This window comes from Schistocerca americana, chromosome 8 (genome assembly GCF_021461395.2).
Source record: "Schistocerca americana isolate TAMUIC-IGC-003095 chromosome 8, iqSchAmer2.1, whole genome shotgun sequence".
Lineage (NCBI taxonomy): Eukaryota > Metazoa > Arthropoda > Insecta > Orthoptera > Acrididae > Schistocerca > Schistocerca americana.
This window is the reverse complement of record NC_060126.1, coordinates 433,277,115-433,296,453: the sequence shown is the minus strand read 5'-3', so window position 1 is coordinate 433,296,453 and position 19,339 is coordinate 433,277,115. Positions and strand designations below refer to the sequence as shown.

At 40.9% G+C, this 19,339-nt stretch overlaps 1 protein-coding gene across 1 annotated transcript in view; it reads right to left on the bottom strand.

The window, feature by feature from the left end:
- Positions 1-1,197: 1,197 nt before the first annotated feature.
- LOC124545315 (calcium release-activated calcium channel protein 1-like) overlaps positions 1,198-19,339 on the bottom strand; it is a 149,253-nt gene continuing 131,111 nt past the window's right edge. Inside the window, exon 4 of the mRNA XM_047124217.1 lies at positions 1,198-2,310. Within this exon, the coding sequence (XP_046980173.1) occupies positions 2,104-2,310 (207 nt within the window). The 3' untranslated portion in view covers positions 1,198-2,103. The remainder of the gene's footprint in view (positions 2,311-19,339) is intronic.

Here is a 19,339-nt window from a genome sequence, read left to right as displayed (position 1 = left end):
TACTGTTGAGAGATAAAGGCTATGTTGAAATGAAGACAGAATAATCCATGGTCCACCCAGGATTCAGTCCTGTGACCTCTGTTTCCAGGCGCGATCTTTATCACTAGACCACCAGGCTTGATATTTACATAGACAGTTCATCTATAGGTTTTGATTTGTGAGTTTGTGAATATCAAAATATTTGACGTATATGGTTGTACCTTCTGATTGCATTAACTTAGAAGCTTAAATTATTTATCCTGCCAAGGGACCATTGACATTAGTACTTATCATAAAGTTCAACTCAATACCTTTACCCATTCCTGAGAAAAAGGGGTCTGAAAAGACAGAGAGACAAACAAGCAGAGAACAAATGGCAAAAAAACTATGTTTTGTATGATATAATTACAAATTAACAATTTTTGGATTTTTCACTTTGCTTCTTGCCTATATTTATGATTCTAAGGGAAAGGGAAGTGACCTCTAGGTTTTGATGAGTGGGTTTATGAGTATTGAAGTATGTGACATAAATGGACATAAATGGACATAAATGGACATATCATTGATTTAGATGCTTAAATGTTTCAAATTATCAAGGGACTGTGGACCTCAGTAAGTGACAAAAATTTCAATTCGATACCCCTACCTGTTCCTAAGAAAAAGGGGCCTTAACTGTTGGAGGAAGAGACAGACAGACAGGCAGGCAGACAGACAACAGAGTGATACTTTTAGGGTTCTATTTTTATCGATTTACATGCAGAAACCCAAAAATCTAAAAATTGTGCATCTACCTGACTGTCTTGATCCATGGATTTCAGGATATCATGTGAGAAAAATATGAGTTGGATTCACATGATTGATATTTTCAGAATCCATGCTGACTGGCATAGAGAAGGTCCTTCCCCTCAACATACCTTGTTACATTTTAGCTCAAAATATATTCTAAGATTCTACAGCAAACTGATGTTAAACATATTGGATGGTACCTTTGTGGATTACTTGCTACCCTTCATTTAGACGAGTGTGATCTGTGCTGTCTTCCCGCCACCCAGCATGGGTTTTGTTTGAGGGATCTAAGACAGAGTATGGTTTAAAAAAGGGGTTACTCAGCCACAAGTTCAGTATAGAATCCAATATGGATTCCGTCAGGCCCTGATATTCATTAACAAATGAACATTTGAAAATAAAGTTCATCATTTGTACTTTTGCTTTGCTACACTGTATTTCAGTCCTTGTCTCAATCATGAATGTCAGGCCACCAACTTAGGAACTGCAATGGCCTTTACATATGGACAGAATTTCTTTGGTTTTTGTGAGAGACCTCTCAATAATATTCTGCTGCAGTACTCATTGAAGACTTCATGCATTGCCCTCTTGACTGCCAAACACATTTCATTCAGCATCTTCCTGTCTATAGTTCTTCGCTTTGTTTTATACATATTATACAGTAGCCTCTGTTTGTTTAGAAGTACCTTTACAGTAACTGTATACCACAGAGAGTCCCACCACCATCAAGAATTATTCTATTCTATTTAGTGCATGATCAACTAATCTTTTAAACCTAAGCCATACTTCTGCTACAAGCTTCTCTCCAGTGCTAAATATTTCAAGTTCCTTATTGAGATATTACACTAATGCTAGCTCTTTACCTAATTTTCTCAGCATGTAAATCCTTCCACTTGTTGTAATTGCAGTCATACCATAAAACATTTTTCCATGTAATTTATTGTTGTGCCTTATCATAGTCCTGAAGTGTACTTACGGAATGATTTATACGAGAGCAGCCAATTTCTTTTTACTCTTACACTAAACTAGAGTTGATACAAACTTATTAGCATCTGATGGAAACAAAGATTACAATAAATATTTGTGTGAAAACAGTCTATATCTACATTGCAAGTAACTCTGTGTTTTCAGACCTGCAAGATATATCCTGATCCCTGTTCATGTTCTTCTGAGGCCATCACTAGTTTTTCTGCTCGTGGAATGTGGTTACTACACATATTTATGTAGAGAGTACTTAATGCTATTGATCAGTATTTACAGATTTCACTATTATTAGTACAACAGTCCTGTTAGACTAATAACAGCAATAAATAATTTAACACTTTCTTTTTTGTCCTTTCATACTTCACACAACATTTTTTCATACTGCTTATGGATGGCGACAATCTGTTCTTGATGAAACTGATAACCATGTTCCAGAAACGTCCGATGGAAGTAGATACAAAAACCAACAAAGGCTATCATGAATGGCGTCATAGCAATTGTACCAGCCCAGCATGCTATTAGTGTGTAGTCCCAGAATTTCACCCAGTTCAGCAAAACAATCTGAAAAATTTAAACACAGGTAGGTTAACCTACAAGCTTACCAAAGGATATAGTTAACATATCTGATATCATAATGGTACAGACTAGTATACAGTCTGATCCTGTAACTTCAGTATACAACCTGTACAAAAGTCATGGGAATGACTACATCTGTAATTATTGTTAACTTTCCGACATTCACAATTTCCATGTAATTTCTATGTTATGCCGGGTTTCAAATGTAATTAGAGTTAACAAAAATACTGATGTGATTTTTGAAGTTTTCCCAGTGTACTGAACGTTCAATGAGATTTCGGGATTGCAGCCACATCACGTTGACTCCTTGCTATGATATTTCGGCTGGCAAGAAGTCAACGTGATCCAGCTGTAATCCCGAAATCTCATTGAACAAAAATACTGTTTATGACATAGTATTGTTATTTTGTATAAAATCATGATCTATGGAAGATTTCAAAAGACTTTATTTTTTGTAACTGACTTAAAAATATTCATCCCATTTCTACAAAAGTGCTGACTATAATAAATTTTCACCTTTTGTCAAAGACTTAAAGAGAATGTTTGTAGCAAGAAGTACCAAGTAATTAAAATGTATATTGACTTAATCTGTGCTAATTGTTTGCAATACATAATTCTCCAAATTTCGATCTAAAACTGTTTCTCTGTATAAATTCTGCTCACATAAGATTTGAAATTACATTTTGTGTTAACGAATCCTATGTTTGAATTGTCAAAGATTTAGAACTTTTACTTAGAATTTCAGTTAGGTATCATCTAAACAGTAATGTGAAATAAGTTGATTGTTATATGTATTTATACTGCTGTGGCAGTGCCTGCCAAAGGAGAGTCCAATTCCAGCTATTTTTAAGGTAGGTAGCTTGTGTTAGTTATTGCCAGGAGTGTGTAAACTAAAATTTTTCTTTGTCTGGTAAAATTGGGAGCAGTAAATGACAAGTAATATAAAACAGTGTTTTGGTTCATTAAGATTAGTAATATCCAGACAGAATTAGACATCCTACAGATGAGTATACTTTCAAAATTGTTCAAACTTCTGTCTCTTGGTGATGTACATTGGCGACTGTTCCAATAAAATCAAAATAGTTTTTTAAAAATAATTATTTACAATGATTACAGTGCTTATTATTTCAAGATTTTCAAATGGCAGATGTTATGATATACTGTGAATATGGCATTGTAGCAATAAAGATGAGTTATGACTGCTGTTTAATCTGCACCATAAAGATGTTTAGCTTAATATTAATATTAATATTAATATTAATATGTGCAAAACATGCCAGGTATACAGACATGACAATTAATGGTGCAAGACATAATGGGAACAAAACATTCATAGCAGTCCTAATATGATATTTCTTAGTGCTTCGAGAGGATGAGGCTGAAGTGAAGCGTGTTTTGTTTGGGCGCAAAATTTAACTCTTTCTGAAACATATTCCTAAAGCAGTTTGAGTTTCGTTCTTCCCAAAAAGAAATGAGGATAAAATTGAATACAAGCAAGGATAAGGGTTGGATATCATAACTCATGGGAAGCAGTGTGAAGCTCAGAGAAGGAAATGTGGCACCAAGGTCGATGAGGCGATGCGGTGATCAGTCGGTATCAGATGTCGTGTGTGACGTGACCAGCTGTGTTGTGGCCAGCCTGAAAAGGGGGCACAACTGGACTGTTTCTCACAGAAGGGAAAGGTGTGGAGCTGTCTAGGTCCAAAACAACGAAGCTTTGAAGCCATGGCAGAGGACAGAGTTGGTGGCCATCAAAGTGATGCAGTCTTCTTCCACATCAGAGGAAGGGTGAAGGTACTCAGGAGTGTGACATGGTGTGTAGAGTCATTGAGCTTGCAGGGGGATGTGTGGAGCACAAAGAGAATGTGATCATGTAGCTGTAAGGAGAGATCCTTGACTGAGAAAGAGGGGATGTCGATGTTAAAGAGAGCGACACAGGAGAAAGAGAGAGACACTGGAAGCTGGAGACAAGTGCCAGTGGGGGAAGTATAAGAGGGAGGGATGTCACATGTGCTGCCTCGAGCACTCAGAACACATGAAGCACATGAATCACATGAGTAACTGGTGCTGGGGAAGTCAGACAATGTGAGTTCCATGGGGAAGGAGAAAAGTCATCAGCTGAGGGAGATGTTAACGTATCCATGAGGGGGTGACCATCATCAAGCATACAAGTTGGCTTGAGTCTGTTTGATGGAGACAGTTTGTGGCTTATCACATAAGAGGATATTGAAGGTGTGGGTGGCTCTACAGAGCACTTTGTAGGAACCAGAATAAGGCCCTTACAGTGTCATCACAGAGTATTATGTAGTCACAGTGCTCTAAGTTCTTATGAATAAAGGCATGTGGGGCAGTGTGGGTGTGCAAAGGTAGAGTGCGGATGTGAGTAATGTGTGTGCGGACATGCTCAACCAAAGCTGAGAGCTTGGATGACAGGGGGAGGCTTGGAGTCTTTGACAAATTCAGTAGGTAAAATCAGTGGTTTGCTGTAAAGTACATCGGCCAGTGAAGCCTGTAAGTCCTCCGCAAATGCCGTGCAAATTCTGAGCAGAACCCAGGGGGAGGGGGGGGCTTGGACCAGGAAGAGGAATGACACATTAGTACATTAGTGCTGCTTTAAGGGTGTGGTGGCAGTGTCCAACCAACCAGTTACTTTTGGGATGGTAAGCAGTTGTGCAAAATTTATTGGCACTGCACAAATCGCGTAGCCTGCTGAAAAGGACTGATATGAACTTTTGCCCTTGATCAGTAGTAATACAAGAGGTGCAACCATAGTGAATAATCCAAGAGGTGACAAATGCACAAGTGACAGTATCTGCAGTGATGTGATGAAGCAAGCTGGGATAATTTTAATTCCCCTCCTGTTTTGTCATCTGCCTCCTTAAATGCGTTTTGTTACTTTTAACTAATTATCATTAACATACGTGAATATAATCTGCATTTCCATAAAAGAGAAAGATTGGCCTTCAGTTTTAAAGTAAATTACACCAGCTCTAATTTTGTGCCTATTTTTATGTATGTAATTGATTTTTTAATTTATTTTGGCTATTCCTAGTTAGTATCTTTCAGTATAGGGTGAAATCGGTGATTGTTTTGTAAATTAAATTCAATTGTTGACATATAAAGAAATATAAATTCTATACTAATTAACAACATCTGGAAGATGAACTAATAGCATTCTTAAAGTATGTATTTGGATCCATTTGAAAACATGTTAGCAAAAGCCAGCCCTTCATTAATTCCAAAGTAATTAACAGTTCTGTCAACAGTATTGTTTGCATAATTATGTTTGTTAATTTCATGATTTAAAATAATAATTTGGCCTAAACCTCATAGTAGAAGAAACTGTTAAAAAGACGCAATTTTTTGATATATTCAGTTAATTTAATGAGTTAAGTTTTAATTGTGATTTCCGTAAATTTAACTTCAAACAATGTGTAGTTTCAGTACCGATTATTGTGATGATATATAAGGGCCCAATTTTTGGTCCTGAGACAGTCAGTCCACGGCCGAGTTTCAGACGAGTAACCTGTGCTGGTTAGAACAACAACAATGCTTCAAATTAACTGTGGAACAAGTGTTAAACAATTAGGCCATGTGTAAAAACAGTGACAGTGTCTGCTCCATACGTATCTGATTATTCTTCAAGAACTGTGAACTTTTTGGTTAGGTTTTACTACTCATAGCTGTTCAACAGTAAACTATCATAGCAGTATGTGGAGTTTTGCATGCTACCTAATAATGAGGCTTATCAAAGGTTAAACAACAGTGCACTGGCCATATAACTGTGTATTATTAGGGGGTTGTGAACAGTGAAATTAAAGTACTGTGAAGTGTAACTGTGCATAGGTTGGCTACATCATTTAAAGTGGTCAATGTTGGAATCCATATAACCCATTTTTCAGCCAGTACATCGACACTGAGGACAACAAACAAAGAAATTAAAGCAGGTGGAACCGCCACAGTGTCCGGGAGAGGGACAGCCTCAACCCACCTGCTGATGCTGTTGATAATATATGGTATGTATTTTTAGCCATCTAAAAGGGGCAAAGGACCAATGAGGTTGTTATGACCATAGAATGAAATTTTCACTCTACAGCGGAGTGTGTGCTGATGTGAAACTTCCTGGCAGATTAAAACTGTGTGCCGGACCGAGTTCGAGTCTCGGTCCCGCACACAGTTTTAATCTGCCAGGAAGTTTCATTTGTTATGACCATGTTGAAACCATCCTTTGGGGATGCTGAATTGGCCTAGTGAAGGTCAGACATAGCATCAAACTTTATTATGTTGACATAGTAAGCATGCATTTTTCCAGGCACAACAGTCTGACTTAACCCCTGTCCAAATGAAAAGTTTGGTGACATGACGGGTAATAGCCTTAATGCCAGGATGAGCGAGTCATGAATTGCTTAGAAGACTGCAGTGCAGTGAGACCAGATTGAGGAGGCACCCGGTACCTGCAGAGGTATCACATAGCGCAAGGCATGAAGAGCCAGGGAGGCAGTGTGGCTCAATAGCCAATGTGGTAGCATCATTTTGTGGTAAATGGCAGATATCCGAGAGCAAGTGCCAGGTTAGCAGAGGCATCGGTGATCAGCTGATGCATTGTTTGTTGTTGTCAGAATGATGACTGTTGATCTCGCAATGTTGAGTCACGACCTGGGCCACCAAGTTGATGAATTCCATCCTCAGACATGTGCACATGGAGACAGTGGAGATGAGCATGTTGCAGTGAATGGGAGGAGAGGGGTGTGAGGCTGCAAGGTACGTGAAATGTGGGAGCTCGATGTGTGATGAAGCAGTGTGGCTGACTGGAGGATTGGTAAGAGATCAAAATGTTTGAAAAAATTGGTCTTGATGTTGAGGCTGTCGATGTCTGCTACCTGGAAAGTCCAAAGGAAGAGTAGGTCTGGTAAAAAAATCAAATGAGCGCATGGCATCATTGGCCGGGAGGCCCCATCCGGTAAAGTTCGCTCGCCAAGTGCAAGTCTTCTTTCAGTCGATGCTGCATTGTGCACCCAGTGATGAGGATGAAATGATGATGAGGACAACACAACACCCAGCCCTGAGCAGAGAAAATCTCCAACCTGGCCGGGGATTGAACCTGGGCCCGCTTGCATTGGAGGTGAGCACGTTACCATCCAGCTAAGCAGGCGGACAGTAGGTCTGGTGTGTGCTGGAGATGGTCAGTTGAGCCATAGACAGCTATGTCAGAGTTGTTAGCTGTATGAAGTAACAATGATGCAGGGAGAAGGCTTGAAGGGGCACACTATAGCGGGTTGATACTGGCATGGGCCCTGGTGTCAGTGATGAAGTCGAGAATGATTTAGAGCCTACCGGTGGGTGGAGCCAGTGTATTGGACAACTGAGCAGAGGAATGGCACCCTGTAGCGTGGCAGTGAGTCATGGCACCTAGATGGATTCACAGCCAGAATTTGAGTACTCACATGGCAAATGACAAGACTTTTTGGAGTTGCCAAAAGTTACATGATATTAATATAATGGGTATGCCAGATGCAGCATCTGCTGTGCATTACTCGAGCTGCAGGGTGTGCTGCACACTTGCTCAGCCACAGGAGAAGAGTGGGAAGGAGATGCTGATGGCACAGGTAGTACCGGAGATTGACGTCATATGGCATAGTAGGTAGCTGATGGAAGTGTGCACTGCAGGCATGACCTGTACCTGTTAGATGAGGAAGCACCTGGCAGGAGGAGTATTGCCAACCTTTGAATCAACATGAGAGCTGCTGGAGGGAAGGAGCCGGTGATGCTGAATAATACTGTAGGCCTGGGCAGCAAGATGGAGTTTCTCTTTTAAAACAGCAGGCTTGTGGGACAGGAGATGTGGTTGAAGACTGGCTGCCAGTTTAACCAGCCAAAGGGTCCAGCTTGTCGGGCACCACTTGGGCATGGAGATGATGCCACAATTGAGATGGAATCCCATCCTACAGTTGCACATCATGTATAATGTAGTGAATTGCTTCAGTGGGAAGGTATGACAGGCACTTTATAATGCTGCACTGAGCTGTTGCATATTTATGTTATGATGGAGGATTCAGCATCAGGTCACTAAGCAGGTCTGGCTCATTGTGTAAGTGGCTAACTGAGCATACGAAGCATGGATCATCACTCAGAATTCCATGGAAATTCAACAGGTGATCAATCAAGGCAAATCACATTTTGGGTTTCTCTTTCCGCAAAGGAAGTGGTGCATTGCCCGAATCTGCATGGAGAGGGTAGGGATACACTGTCCACACAAGGCACAGGGTGCAATTGGTGCAGATGAGCCCACCATCATCATGGATGATGTGACCGTGGTCACAAATGAGCAAACCGTAATGTTGGTGGTACGGGGACTGCACGAAAGTACATGTCTGGTCATAGTGGAAGAGGGAAGTAACTCCACATTATGTACATACATCTGGTGTGGTGGCACTGGGAAAGGGGCAGACACATCTTCTTTGATTTGGCATGGAACGAAGTCGGGATATTTTGGCATGTTGTGGAGGTGCACATGTGGGCCTGTGTGTGGTTCCTGTGTTTGGTGGCAGCAACCTGGAGAGGCTAGAGTTCACATTTGCAGACAGATGGAAGCTGGTAGCTACAAACAAGTGTGGAATTTGTATAGGCTGAATGGCAAAAGTGTCACAAAAAAAAACCTGTCTCTGTGCCCATGCAGGAGTCCAAGTCACAAAAATGTTTCCAGTCCATTATGCAGGCTTTGGCACTATGACATAAATCATAAACGTGCTACATGAATACATAAAAACATGGTCACCAGTGTGGTAACTCCTATTCCCATGGCGAATTAATGAAGAAAGGAGATGATCTACACAAAAGCAAACATTTGGAGAAAGCACTTTTATTGAATTTAGCACAATACAAAAAGAGGCATAACACACACAATGACAGCTGAAATGAGACTGGGTCAAAGATAATCATGAAGTCCTTCACAGTAGTTCTTGTTACAATCAGTCTTTCCATGTTCAATGTTGGTGGTCACCACAAGGTTCTCTAAATTTACTCAACATGGTTTCATGAGAACTATGTAAGCTCTTTTTGAAGGATTTCTGTTTAAGATTCATGAGCATATTTTTATATGGATTGTACTGACCTATGATGTTCTTAGCAGTGCCTCTCTGAATTCGTTCAGTGTGTCATGCTAACAGATAAGAACTCCAAATGCTCAAAAAATATTCAAGAATTGGCCACGCTAGCAGCTTGTTTGTGATTTCCTTAACAGCTGCATTGCATTTTCCTAGGACCATTCAAACAGATCCAAGTCTTACATTCACCCACCCTAATATTTTTATTATGTGATCTTCCCATTTCAAATAGCTTGTTAGTAATAGTTGTGTGATGTTCTGTGCTCAAGATGTTTACTACCAATCTTGTAGTCAGGTACTGTTGGGATCTTCATCTTTGTTATAGGCATTATGTTACATATGTCCACTTTTTAAAAAAATCTGCCATTCATTAAACCAAGAGGAAATTTTGTCCAAGCATTTCTGTTATTCCATATGATTGTCATATGATGATACATTTCTGTACACAACTGCACCACCAACAATCAATCTTATAATGCTGCTGATCCTTTGTGACAATCATTTATCTGTATTGAAAGCATTAGAAATCTTGTTACACTTCTTTTGAACACATGCAATGTTACTTTCATTTCTGTGGAACATTCACCATCCACTATAACATACTGGGTCCTATTAATCTGATATTTCTCAAGCCAATCGCATGCTTGCGAAGACACTCCATATGGCTATATCTCGGTTAGTAGTTGAAATGTGGTACAGTGGTGAATACCTTTTGGCAATCTAGGAATATGATTAAAATGGAGTCAACATGTAGATAAACTAATCAATAAGCTCAGTTCACCATGTTTTGCCCTGAGAAGGCTCTCTCATTGAGTTGATCTAAGGCAAAGGTTGTAGATTAGGTTCCCCCACCCACCCTCTGCCCTCTGGGAGTATGGAGCTCTGTGGGAGGAGGTAATCAGGATTGGGAGACATCAACACTGTGATCCTCCTCATGTCTGTCCATGTGGCGAGCTGCACCATGGCTGACTGCAGTGCAGGGCATGGCTGGATCATTTCTCAGCGAGTCAGGAAAGAGAGCACAATGATGTTGGCTTCACCTTGTTGAATGTAGCCGGTATTGGCTGACAATGTTACCTGCACTACTGAAGAATGAGTACGTATGGACAGTCTCTTGAGTGACTTTGTTCATGATTGTAAATGCCTGCATACCATGAAGATGCAGTGGGACAGGCTGCTGTAAATGCAAATTATGGACTGTTCTCCAACACTGTCGTGCCCACAGTGCCACATACAAATCTGATCAACCAGTTTATACCATGTCACATGGTCCAACTGGTTGTACAGTTTGTGGACATCCTCACAGGATTTACAACTGTGCCACATCCAGGAATTGAGAGCTCATCCATTGTGCCTCTCCAAACACTGACGAGGCAACCAGCACCATCATATACCAGTGACAAGTCTGTACACCTTAGTGCACATTTTAAGTTAGAGCCATCCCGTCCTTACCAAATGGCAGTGTCATTTGCAATCACTGTGTGCATACTTGCCAATCACAGCATTTCTGACGACAGTGAAAAATTCATTGGATTCCTGTGTCACCTAGGTGAACATGTACTCGTAGATGTTATCAGTGACACCATTCTGGTATACCTAGACGACAATGGATATGACACTGTGAAATCAGCATTACTCGAACATCGTGGCAGCAATTAAAACAAGTCATATAAGACAAACATCAGGGAACCAGGCCACCTTCACAGCTTTGATGCTGGCTGTGTATGCTTTTGGACATGAATCTCGTGCCCGATCACACACTTCAGACTCTGTGGATCAACAAACTACCACGCCAAGTGTTACTAGTAATGATTTTGCATGAGCCTGAATTATTTAAGCAGAAATTAATGTCAGCAGATGGAACTGGTACAATATTGCATCATGGACACTGTATCAGTGTCGCCAATAACAGTGCCGTGCACTGGGACACACAGCAGCTAGTCCGCACCAAGCAGCTGAACCGACCTGACAACTCATGGACACCAAATGTCATGTCAACCCCATCCCACAGAGTGGTGATTTCCAGACAATCAAAACAAACACCCACAATACCCCTACCAAGACACAATGTCAAGGCCATTGCTGTCCTGGTTTCACACAAAATTTGGCACCGCAGTGTAGAGCTGTATGCCAGTGTATGGCCCCAAAATTGAAAGCATGTCCACAATAGGTGCACAGGGTTGTAACAGCAGTTCATGGTGACTAACTCCATTACACATTGGAAAAAAGTCCCACATGTCATCGTCTCACCAGGGTGGCAGACTCTTTATCCTTGACCATATTCGAAACCAATGTTTCCTCATTGACATGGGTTTGGCAGTAAGTACCTCACTTCCTGAACACTTACAAGAGAAGACGGACATATCTGCCACACACATTCAAGTGGCGAATTATTCCATATTCTAATATTCTCTATAAGTTGTTCTGTATGGTGGCTGCTCACTCTGCCTGCAGACTTTGTGATTCCTTTATAAGCACAAGGGACCACAGAGCTCACCACCCTCCTAAAATGAAATAAACAACACACTCCATGGCTCAGAATACCACCATCATAGGTGCACAGTTCACCAAGCACTAGCAGACTGTGACTATGACACATTATGGGACAATAATGTCTGAGTCACATTGCAGCCACCTTACTCTGGCCCACACCACACCAATACTTTTGATATATTGCTCCATGGGAAGCATATCACCGTGGCAGTCAACTGGCTTAAATTCGCAAGGGTCTGGCACGATATCACTCATAATGATAATGTGGAGGCCACGCATATTGATACCACAACATACATCATTGCAGAAGCTGATGGCCCATTGCCCATTCCAAACACAAATGACACGTTCATCATAAACCTTGACATACGTCAATTCCTGCCAGGTGACATCTGGGTCTAGCTGGTAAATAACTTCCTCGTATTTGAATGGAAGTACGGGGAGCATGAAGCAACAACAGTTTTATCACCAGACACTTTGACTTGCAGTTACAAACTCTTGAGTGATGTAGATTCAGTCACAAATACAACCAGTTTTTCAACTGACTGTCTCATAATTACAGCCCCCAGAACATCGTGATCTCCTACTACCATTGCTATGGATGCTGATGCCTCCACTCTACCTACCTCACTGCATGCACAAACTAGTTGCGCACTGGCACCAACCACTACAGATTGTTCCTGTTACAGCCACCTATACCAGCCTTTGCCCCAGCTCAGGCAATACCATGTACATTAAACAAGGTGAAGTCAACATCATTGTGCTCCCTCTCCTTCCTCACTGAGAAATGATCCAGCTGTGCCCTGCATTGCAATCAGTCATGGTTTGGCTGATCACACACACATGCGTGGAGAGGACCACAGTGTTGACAACTCCCTAATCCTTATTGCCTCCTTCCCCAGAGCTCCGCACTCCCAGAGGTCAGATGGGGCAATCTGTTTGGACCTCACCATCAATAGTGGCAGTGGAGCTGACAAAACTCTCTGACCAGAACAGCTATGAGTGGAGTATCTAGAGCAGAAAGTAGTGTGTGCTGAGCTTTACACTTATTGTGTTGTGCTACTGTACAGAATAAAGTTCATTTTTTCCACAACCAAACTGTTATTAGTTATTGGCTTTGTCCTTTTCTGGGATAAAATCCACAGACATTTATGGCACAATCCAACTAAAAGAAGGCACTGGTTGATAGAACACATTCTGAGGCATCAAGGAATCATGAGTTTGTTAATGGAGGGGCATTAAAATTATAGTTGGAGACCAATGTCTGAATACAGCAAGCAGGTTCAAATGAATATAGGGTGCAGTAGTTATGCAGAGACACTGCATTGAAACACATTGTTTTTCTGTTTCACAAGAGGTGGTCATTGAACATGTTAATGTGAAGCACTGAAAGCACCCATATGAAAGGTGCTCTCCTGCCATATAAATTCTAGTGCACTATAGCTGCAAGATGGCTCCATTGTCAATGCTCATTAGCAAATTCACAGAATGCAGACAAGTTCCAAGTTTTTCTGCACATGGTTGTCGTAGGTCACCAGTGTGGATTTTACCCTGGGAAAGGATAAAGCCAAATGACTAACACTGGCATGGTTGTGGGTAAAATGCATGTCATTGTTTACAGCACTACAACCGATATGCATCCATACAGGGATAAAGTTCAGAGCACACTACTTTCCTCCCAACATATTCCACTCATGGCTGCTGCCACATCAGTCAGAGAGTCATATCTCCTCTGCTGCCACTTTGCTGGTGAAGTCCCCACGTGTCTTTTTTGCTGATTTTGATTCAGCACTTCATCATTAGTTAGCTGTTAAGTAATTGTCAAAAAACTGCATTAACTGAAATCTAAAAAGTGGTTGGTCATCTTGGTTATTTTGATTTGTTATAAATATCTGTATATTCAAGCGATGAACTGCAAAGAAGGCATCTTATGAGGCACTGACCTCAGTTACATTATAAAAGTGGTGACCCAGAGATAGCTACGGAACTATTGTCCAGCTTGGACATGTCTCGGAGGCAGAAATGGGCAGAAACAGTCGAAAATATGGACTTTACCCACTCGAGTAGGAAAGCATGGAGTATTCTGAGAAAACTGGCAGGAAAAATTCCGAAGTAACACCAGACCAAATTGCTTCCCACATCATTACTACCTCAAGAGTACCTCCTGACAAGAAACATACAAGACATATCAGACGACAGCTTCGTGACCTGAAAAAGAAGGCATCTCCCTCATCTGAGTATACCCATCCCTTCACAGTTTCAGACATTGACTCTGGACTGAAGGACCTCAAACCTCTTAAGGCACCTGGATTCAATGGTATCCATCCAGAATTCATGATCCATATGGGAGGAAAAGCTAATAAATGGCTGGCAGAATTCTTCACTGACATCCTGCTGACTGGTCAACTTCCATCGAAGTTTAAAAAGGTGAAGATAATATCTGTTCTGAAACCTGACAAACCCAGCAACAAGATAGAAAACTATCACCCCATTTCCCTACTCAGCTGCTGCTACAAGCTTTTTGAAAGGCTAATATATAACAGAATAAGTAGCGCTATCTTAGAGAACGTTCCAGTTGATCAGGCAGGCTTCAGATCAGGGCGTAGCTGCTGCGACCAAGTATTGTCTCTCACTTCCTTCATAGAGTCAGGGTACCAAATGAAGCAGAAAACATCTGTGGCATTTGTTGATCTAACTGCCGCCTTCGACACTGTGTGGAGGAAAGGCCTTATCTACAAATTTCTCCGCATCATACCCTGCAGAACAATGGCTCGACTGATTAACAGCATGCTAAGTGATCGGAAGTTCCAGGTAATCAGTGGAAGCAACATAAGTAAGGAAAGGAAGCTGAACAATGGATTGGCTCAAGGATCAGTTCTCTCACCCTTACTGTTCAACCTATATGTATCTGATCTACCTGACACTTCGTCCAGAAAATACTACTATGCCGATGACCTGGCTCTAGCCGTAAAACACCAGGAAATGAAGACAACAGAAGAGATTCTAGCCAATGACCTGCCTGCATTAGATAATTACTTCAAAATCTGGAGACTCCAACCCAGTGTGAGTAAACAGAAGTGTGTTGCTTCCATCTAAATAACCGGTTGGCGAACGTAAAACTGGAAGTGAATTTCAGAGGCAGAATTCTTCGTCATAATTGGAACCCAAAATATCTTGGTGTCATCCTGGATCGTACAGTATGCTTCAAACAACACCTTCTTAACTCAGCTCAAAAGATGAGGACTCGAAACAATATCCTCCATAAGCTATGCGGAACTACCTGGGGATCTTCAGCTCTGGGCTTGGTGTACTCAAGTGCTGAGTATTGTGCACCTGTTTGGATGAACAGTCATCATACAAGGCTTGTTGATACCCAGCTGAATACGACAATGTGCATATCATCTGGTACAATCAGATCTACTCCAGTTTATTGGCTTCCACTGTTAACCGGCCTCCTGATCTACACAGATGTACTGCCCTTATGAGAGAATTCTACAAGATCTCCAGGAATTCTAACCTACCCGTGCATAGCGACCTGCCACTTTTAAATTGCAAGAGACTGAAATCACGCCATCCAACTCTGTGCGATGCTGCTGACATGGTTGCTAAGAATTTCAAACCTCTTTAATAATGGAAAGGTCAGTGGGAAGCAGTGACAGATGTGCACCTGCATAACATCTTCTCAGGTGCTAAACTTCCAAGTGGATTCGACTTACCACGCAAGACCTGGACTACTCTCAACAGAATCCGTACCGGCCATGGCCGATGCAGGGATGCTCTCTTTAAGTGGAAGAAGCTGCCTGATCCAGCTTGTGACTGCGGAGCTCCATACCAGACTGTTCACCACATTGTCAGTGAATGCAGGATTCGAACCTATCACGGCGCCAAAGAGGACTTCCTGCTACCAACTCCAGATGCAGTGCACTGGATTGAAGGACTGGATATTCAGTTGTAAAGACAAACTTAAGTTTCTTGTGTGTCAGTATGTACATATGTATAGGTAATTTAATTTCATGATATGTCTGTATTAGCCATACGCTAAATAAATAAGTGCTATCAAGTCAGCAGAAAATTTGAGCACTTGAGTTGAAAAACCATCATAGCATAATAATCATCACTTTTCACTTACTTAATGATTTTCGTAAGGTCTTAAAGTGGAGAGCAGCTACAAAGGCGGGTGAGGGTTGGATGCGCAGAAGCATGCGGATGTGTACCACATGACTTACAGCTAGTTGCATGCCAGGGACATTCTTGTCTTCATTCTGTGCAGGTTGTGCTGTGTTTGGAAGTTCTAACTGTTTATTTTTGTCATTGTGTTCCATGCTGAGTGCTGACTGCCTTCATAGTGTTAGTGATGGTAAGCAATTATGCCAAGTGCAACACAAAGAAGCAAGAGGAATAGTGTTCTGTGTGTACTTCAGGAGACAATCTTCCACTGAATCCACGCCGGCACAAGGCGCGGGTCATGCCATTGCCAAATGCCAGGAGCAGACAGCTGAAGCCTATGGTATTGGTTTGAGGACCATTCAGAGAATATCCAGTGAAGCTAAGATGTCTATCCAAGCCTGCGGTTCAGCTGGTTTCAAATCACCAGGGAAGCAACATAACCACAAAAAAGAAGTGGGTGAGCAAGATGATTTTGCGAAAACGTTTTGCGGCACATAGTGTTCAGCATGTATGCTGAAGGCGAGTATCCAACAGCTGAAAATTTTAACAGAAGCAAATGGACCATGTTGAGGATACTGAAAGACATGGGGTTCAGGTATAATGGAACGAAGCAATATTGTAACTGCAAGGACTGCATTTTTGAGAACAATGCAGGAGATCAGAGAGGTTGGCACATCTCGAATTTATTACTTAGATGAAACTTTTGTTAATCAGAACCACAAAAGGACTATGTGTTGGAAAATGAGCGATGGGTATGGTGGATTAAAAGTTCCTGTTGGTAAGGGTAACAGAATTATAGTGCTTCATGTCAAGTCAGCAGATACTGGCTTTATTCCCCAGGATAAGCTGACTTTTAAGGCGTCTAAAGCTAAGAATTTTGAAGATTACCACTCTGAAATGACATACAGCATCCTCGAAAGATGGTTTACACAACAATTATTGCCACATATTCCTGCATTTTCAGTTATAGTCATGGACAATGCAAGCATCCACTTAGTGCAAGTGAACAAAACTCCAAATATGATCTCCAAAGAGACAGACTTTATTGCATGGCTGTCATCTAATGGAATACCTCATAACTCGTCGCATACCAGAGCACAATTGCTGGTTCTTGTCAATCAACACAAGCCTGCATATAGAGTTTATGAGATAGATGAAACTGCAAAGCAGTATGAACATTGTATCATTAGATTACCCCCATACCATTGCCATTACAAACCAATTGAGCTGGTATGGGCTCAGATGAAAGCATATCTTGTGGAAACGAGCAATATATTCAAAATTGCAGATGGTGAGAGACTTACACATGAGGCAATAGACAGCATCTCAAAATCTGCATGGGCAGCTTGTGTAAGACACGCAGAAAAACTGCAAGATGAAAGTTACAACAGGGAAATTGGGAGGGACATGGTTATGCAACCATTCGTCATAAGTCTTGATGAGACTGACTCATCTATGTCAGAGAGCAAAGATGATGGAGTGGATTTCTTGCTGTGTAGTATGAAAGCACTAATTACTGCTACTTATTTATGACTTTGTGTGACTGTGCCTGCAGCAGCATAAAAATTATTAGTAGCTCAAGTTTCATCTCTGATCTCGTAACAATGCTGTTTTCTTCATAAAACATATTTCGTTCAAATGAGTACACACACTATAATGCCATAGTAGGTTGCGCAGTGAAAGAAAATTAGCTTTTAGCAACACATTAAATGATCTATTTCTGATATCCTTATGGTCACAACTTATTAAAACTTGAAAATGTTTTAAATGTAAATGTATTCGATCACTGTGGGTGCCTAATGTAAGCAATGCAAAAATTCGTTTGATTAACAAAACAAATCCTTGTCATTCAAAGATGGAACACTAAACACTGACAGTATTTAAAGAAAGAATGAAGCTACACCATGATTACTGACAAAATAGTGTGTGTATCATCTTGAGATTGAAGCTCTTCCAACTCTGTTTGCTTTACAAATAAACTACACTTTTGGAAGGGATCCACCTTGAGCAAAACACAATTGTTTCTTTTTGTGCTATCCCTCAGAGACATTTCGTTGAGGTTCCAGCATTGTCGCTGGGATTTCATTTGCTTTTTGTTATACAATAGGAAAAATATTTGTTATTACTTACATATATGTAAATTAGTGTTCTTAAGAAAGTTTTTACAAATCTGAAAACAGCATAAATTTTTGCATATATACCTTGTTACCACATGCAGTGGTTTTCCTGTTTTTTTTTTTTTTTATGTTTTTCTTTACAGCTGTTTTTCTTTCAGAGTCTGCGTCTTCAACCATATAGAACTTAATGTAGAGAAATCATTTATCCCAACATTTTGTATAATTGGGAATGTTGTGATTGAATTCAATATTAATTAATTATATGTGGAAGGTTGTGTGTGTGTGCGCGCGCGTAAGGATTCTCGGAATGCGGTTCATAAAGTTCACTGTGGAACGATGTTTATGCTAGCGTGCCATCAGTTGTCTCAGAGCATGACCTGAAGGAAGGAAATTGGCAGCATTGCAATGTATCTTCCCTATCTCCCTGCACAGAACGTGACCCTCTTCCACCTTCGTAGCTGCTCTCCACTCTAAGAGTGGAGCTGGCAAAACTGATGCATTATGAAGAAGTACACAACACCATTGTAAGTAAATCTAGTGGATTTGCTTTTGGCAGTCAGTTTCCTGCCCCTATGTTTTCTACCATTGTTGGGAAGAATTCATTGAATTTCATGGCCAATAATTTTAATCTAACATCATCTGCCATGCAGATACTGTTATCGGGTAGTCCAACATAATTTACTATACTGAACTTATTCGCTTCACTCTTAATAATATGGCCAGTCACCTTTGCTTCGTACTTGAATCTGTTTGTTTCTCATGTATAATGTGTCATTTGTTTTTTCCTTAACATACTATTGTTCCTGATTCACGGTGAAGGGGCATTGGTTTCAATATACTGCAAGAATAAATCAGAAGAGAGTTAAATTCTTCATATATTGTGTGGTAACTGATTTATTTGTGGCCTTCCTCATTCACATCTACATCTGCATCTACATCTACATCTACACCTGCACCTACACAGTATCAGCTGCTGTGTAAGAGCACAAGAGCACATGAACACCCTAACTTTCAACACCTTGCATGTTTTTTGGTTATTTTCTTTCGTATGCTGTTATATGTAATGTAGATGCAGTGATCTGAAATACACAGGACTAAATCTACTGCACTATGCTACATTGCTACTCCTGTACA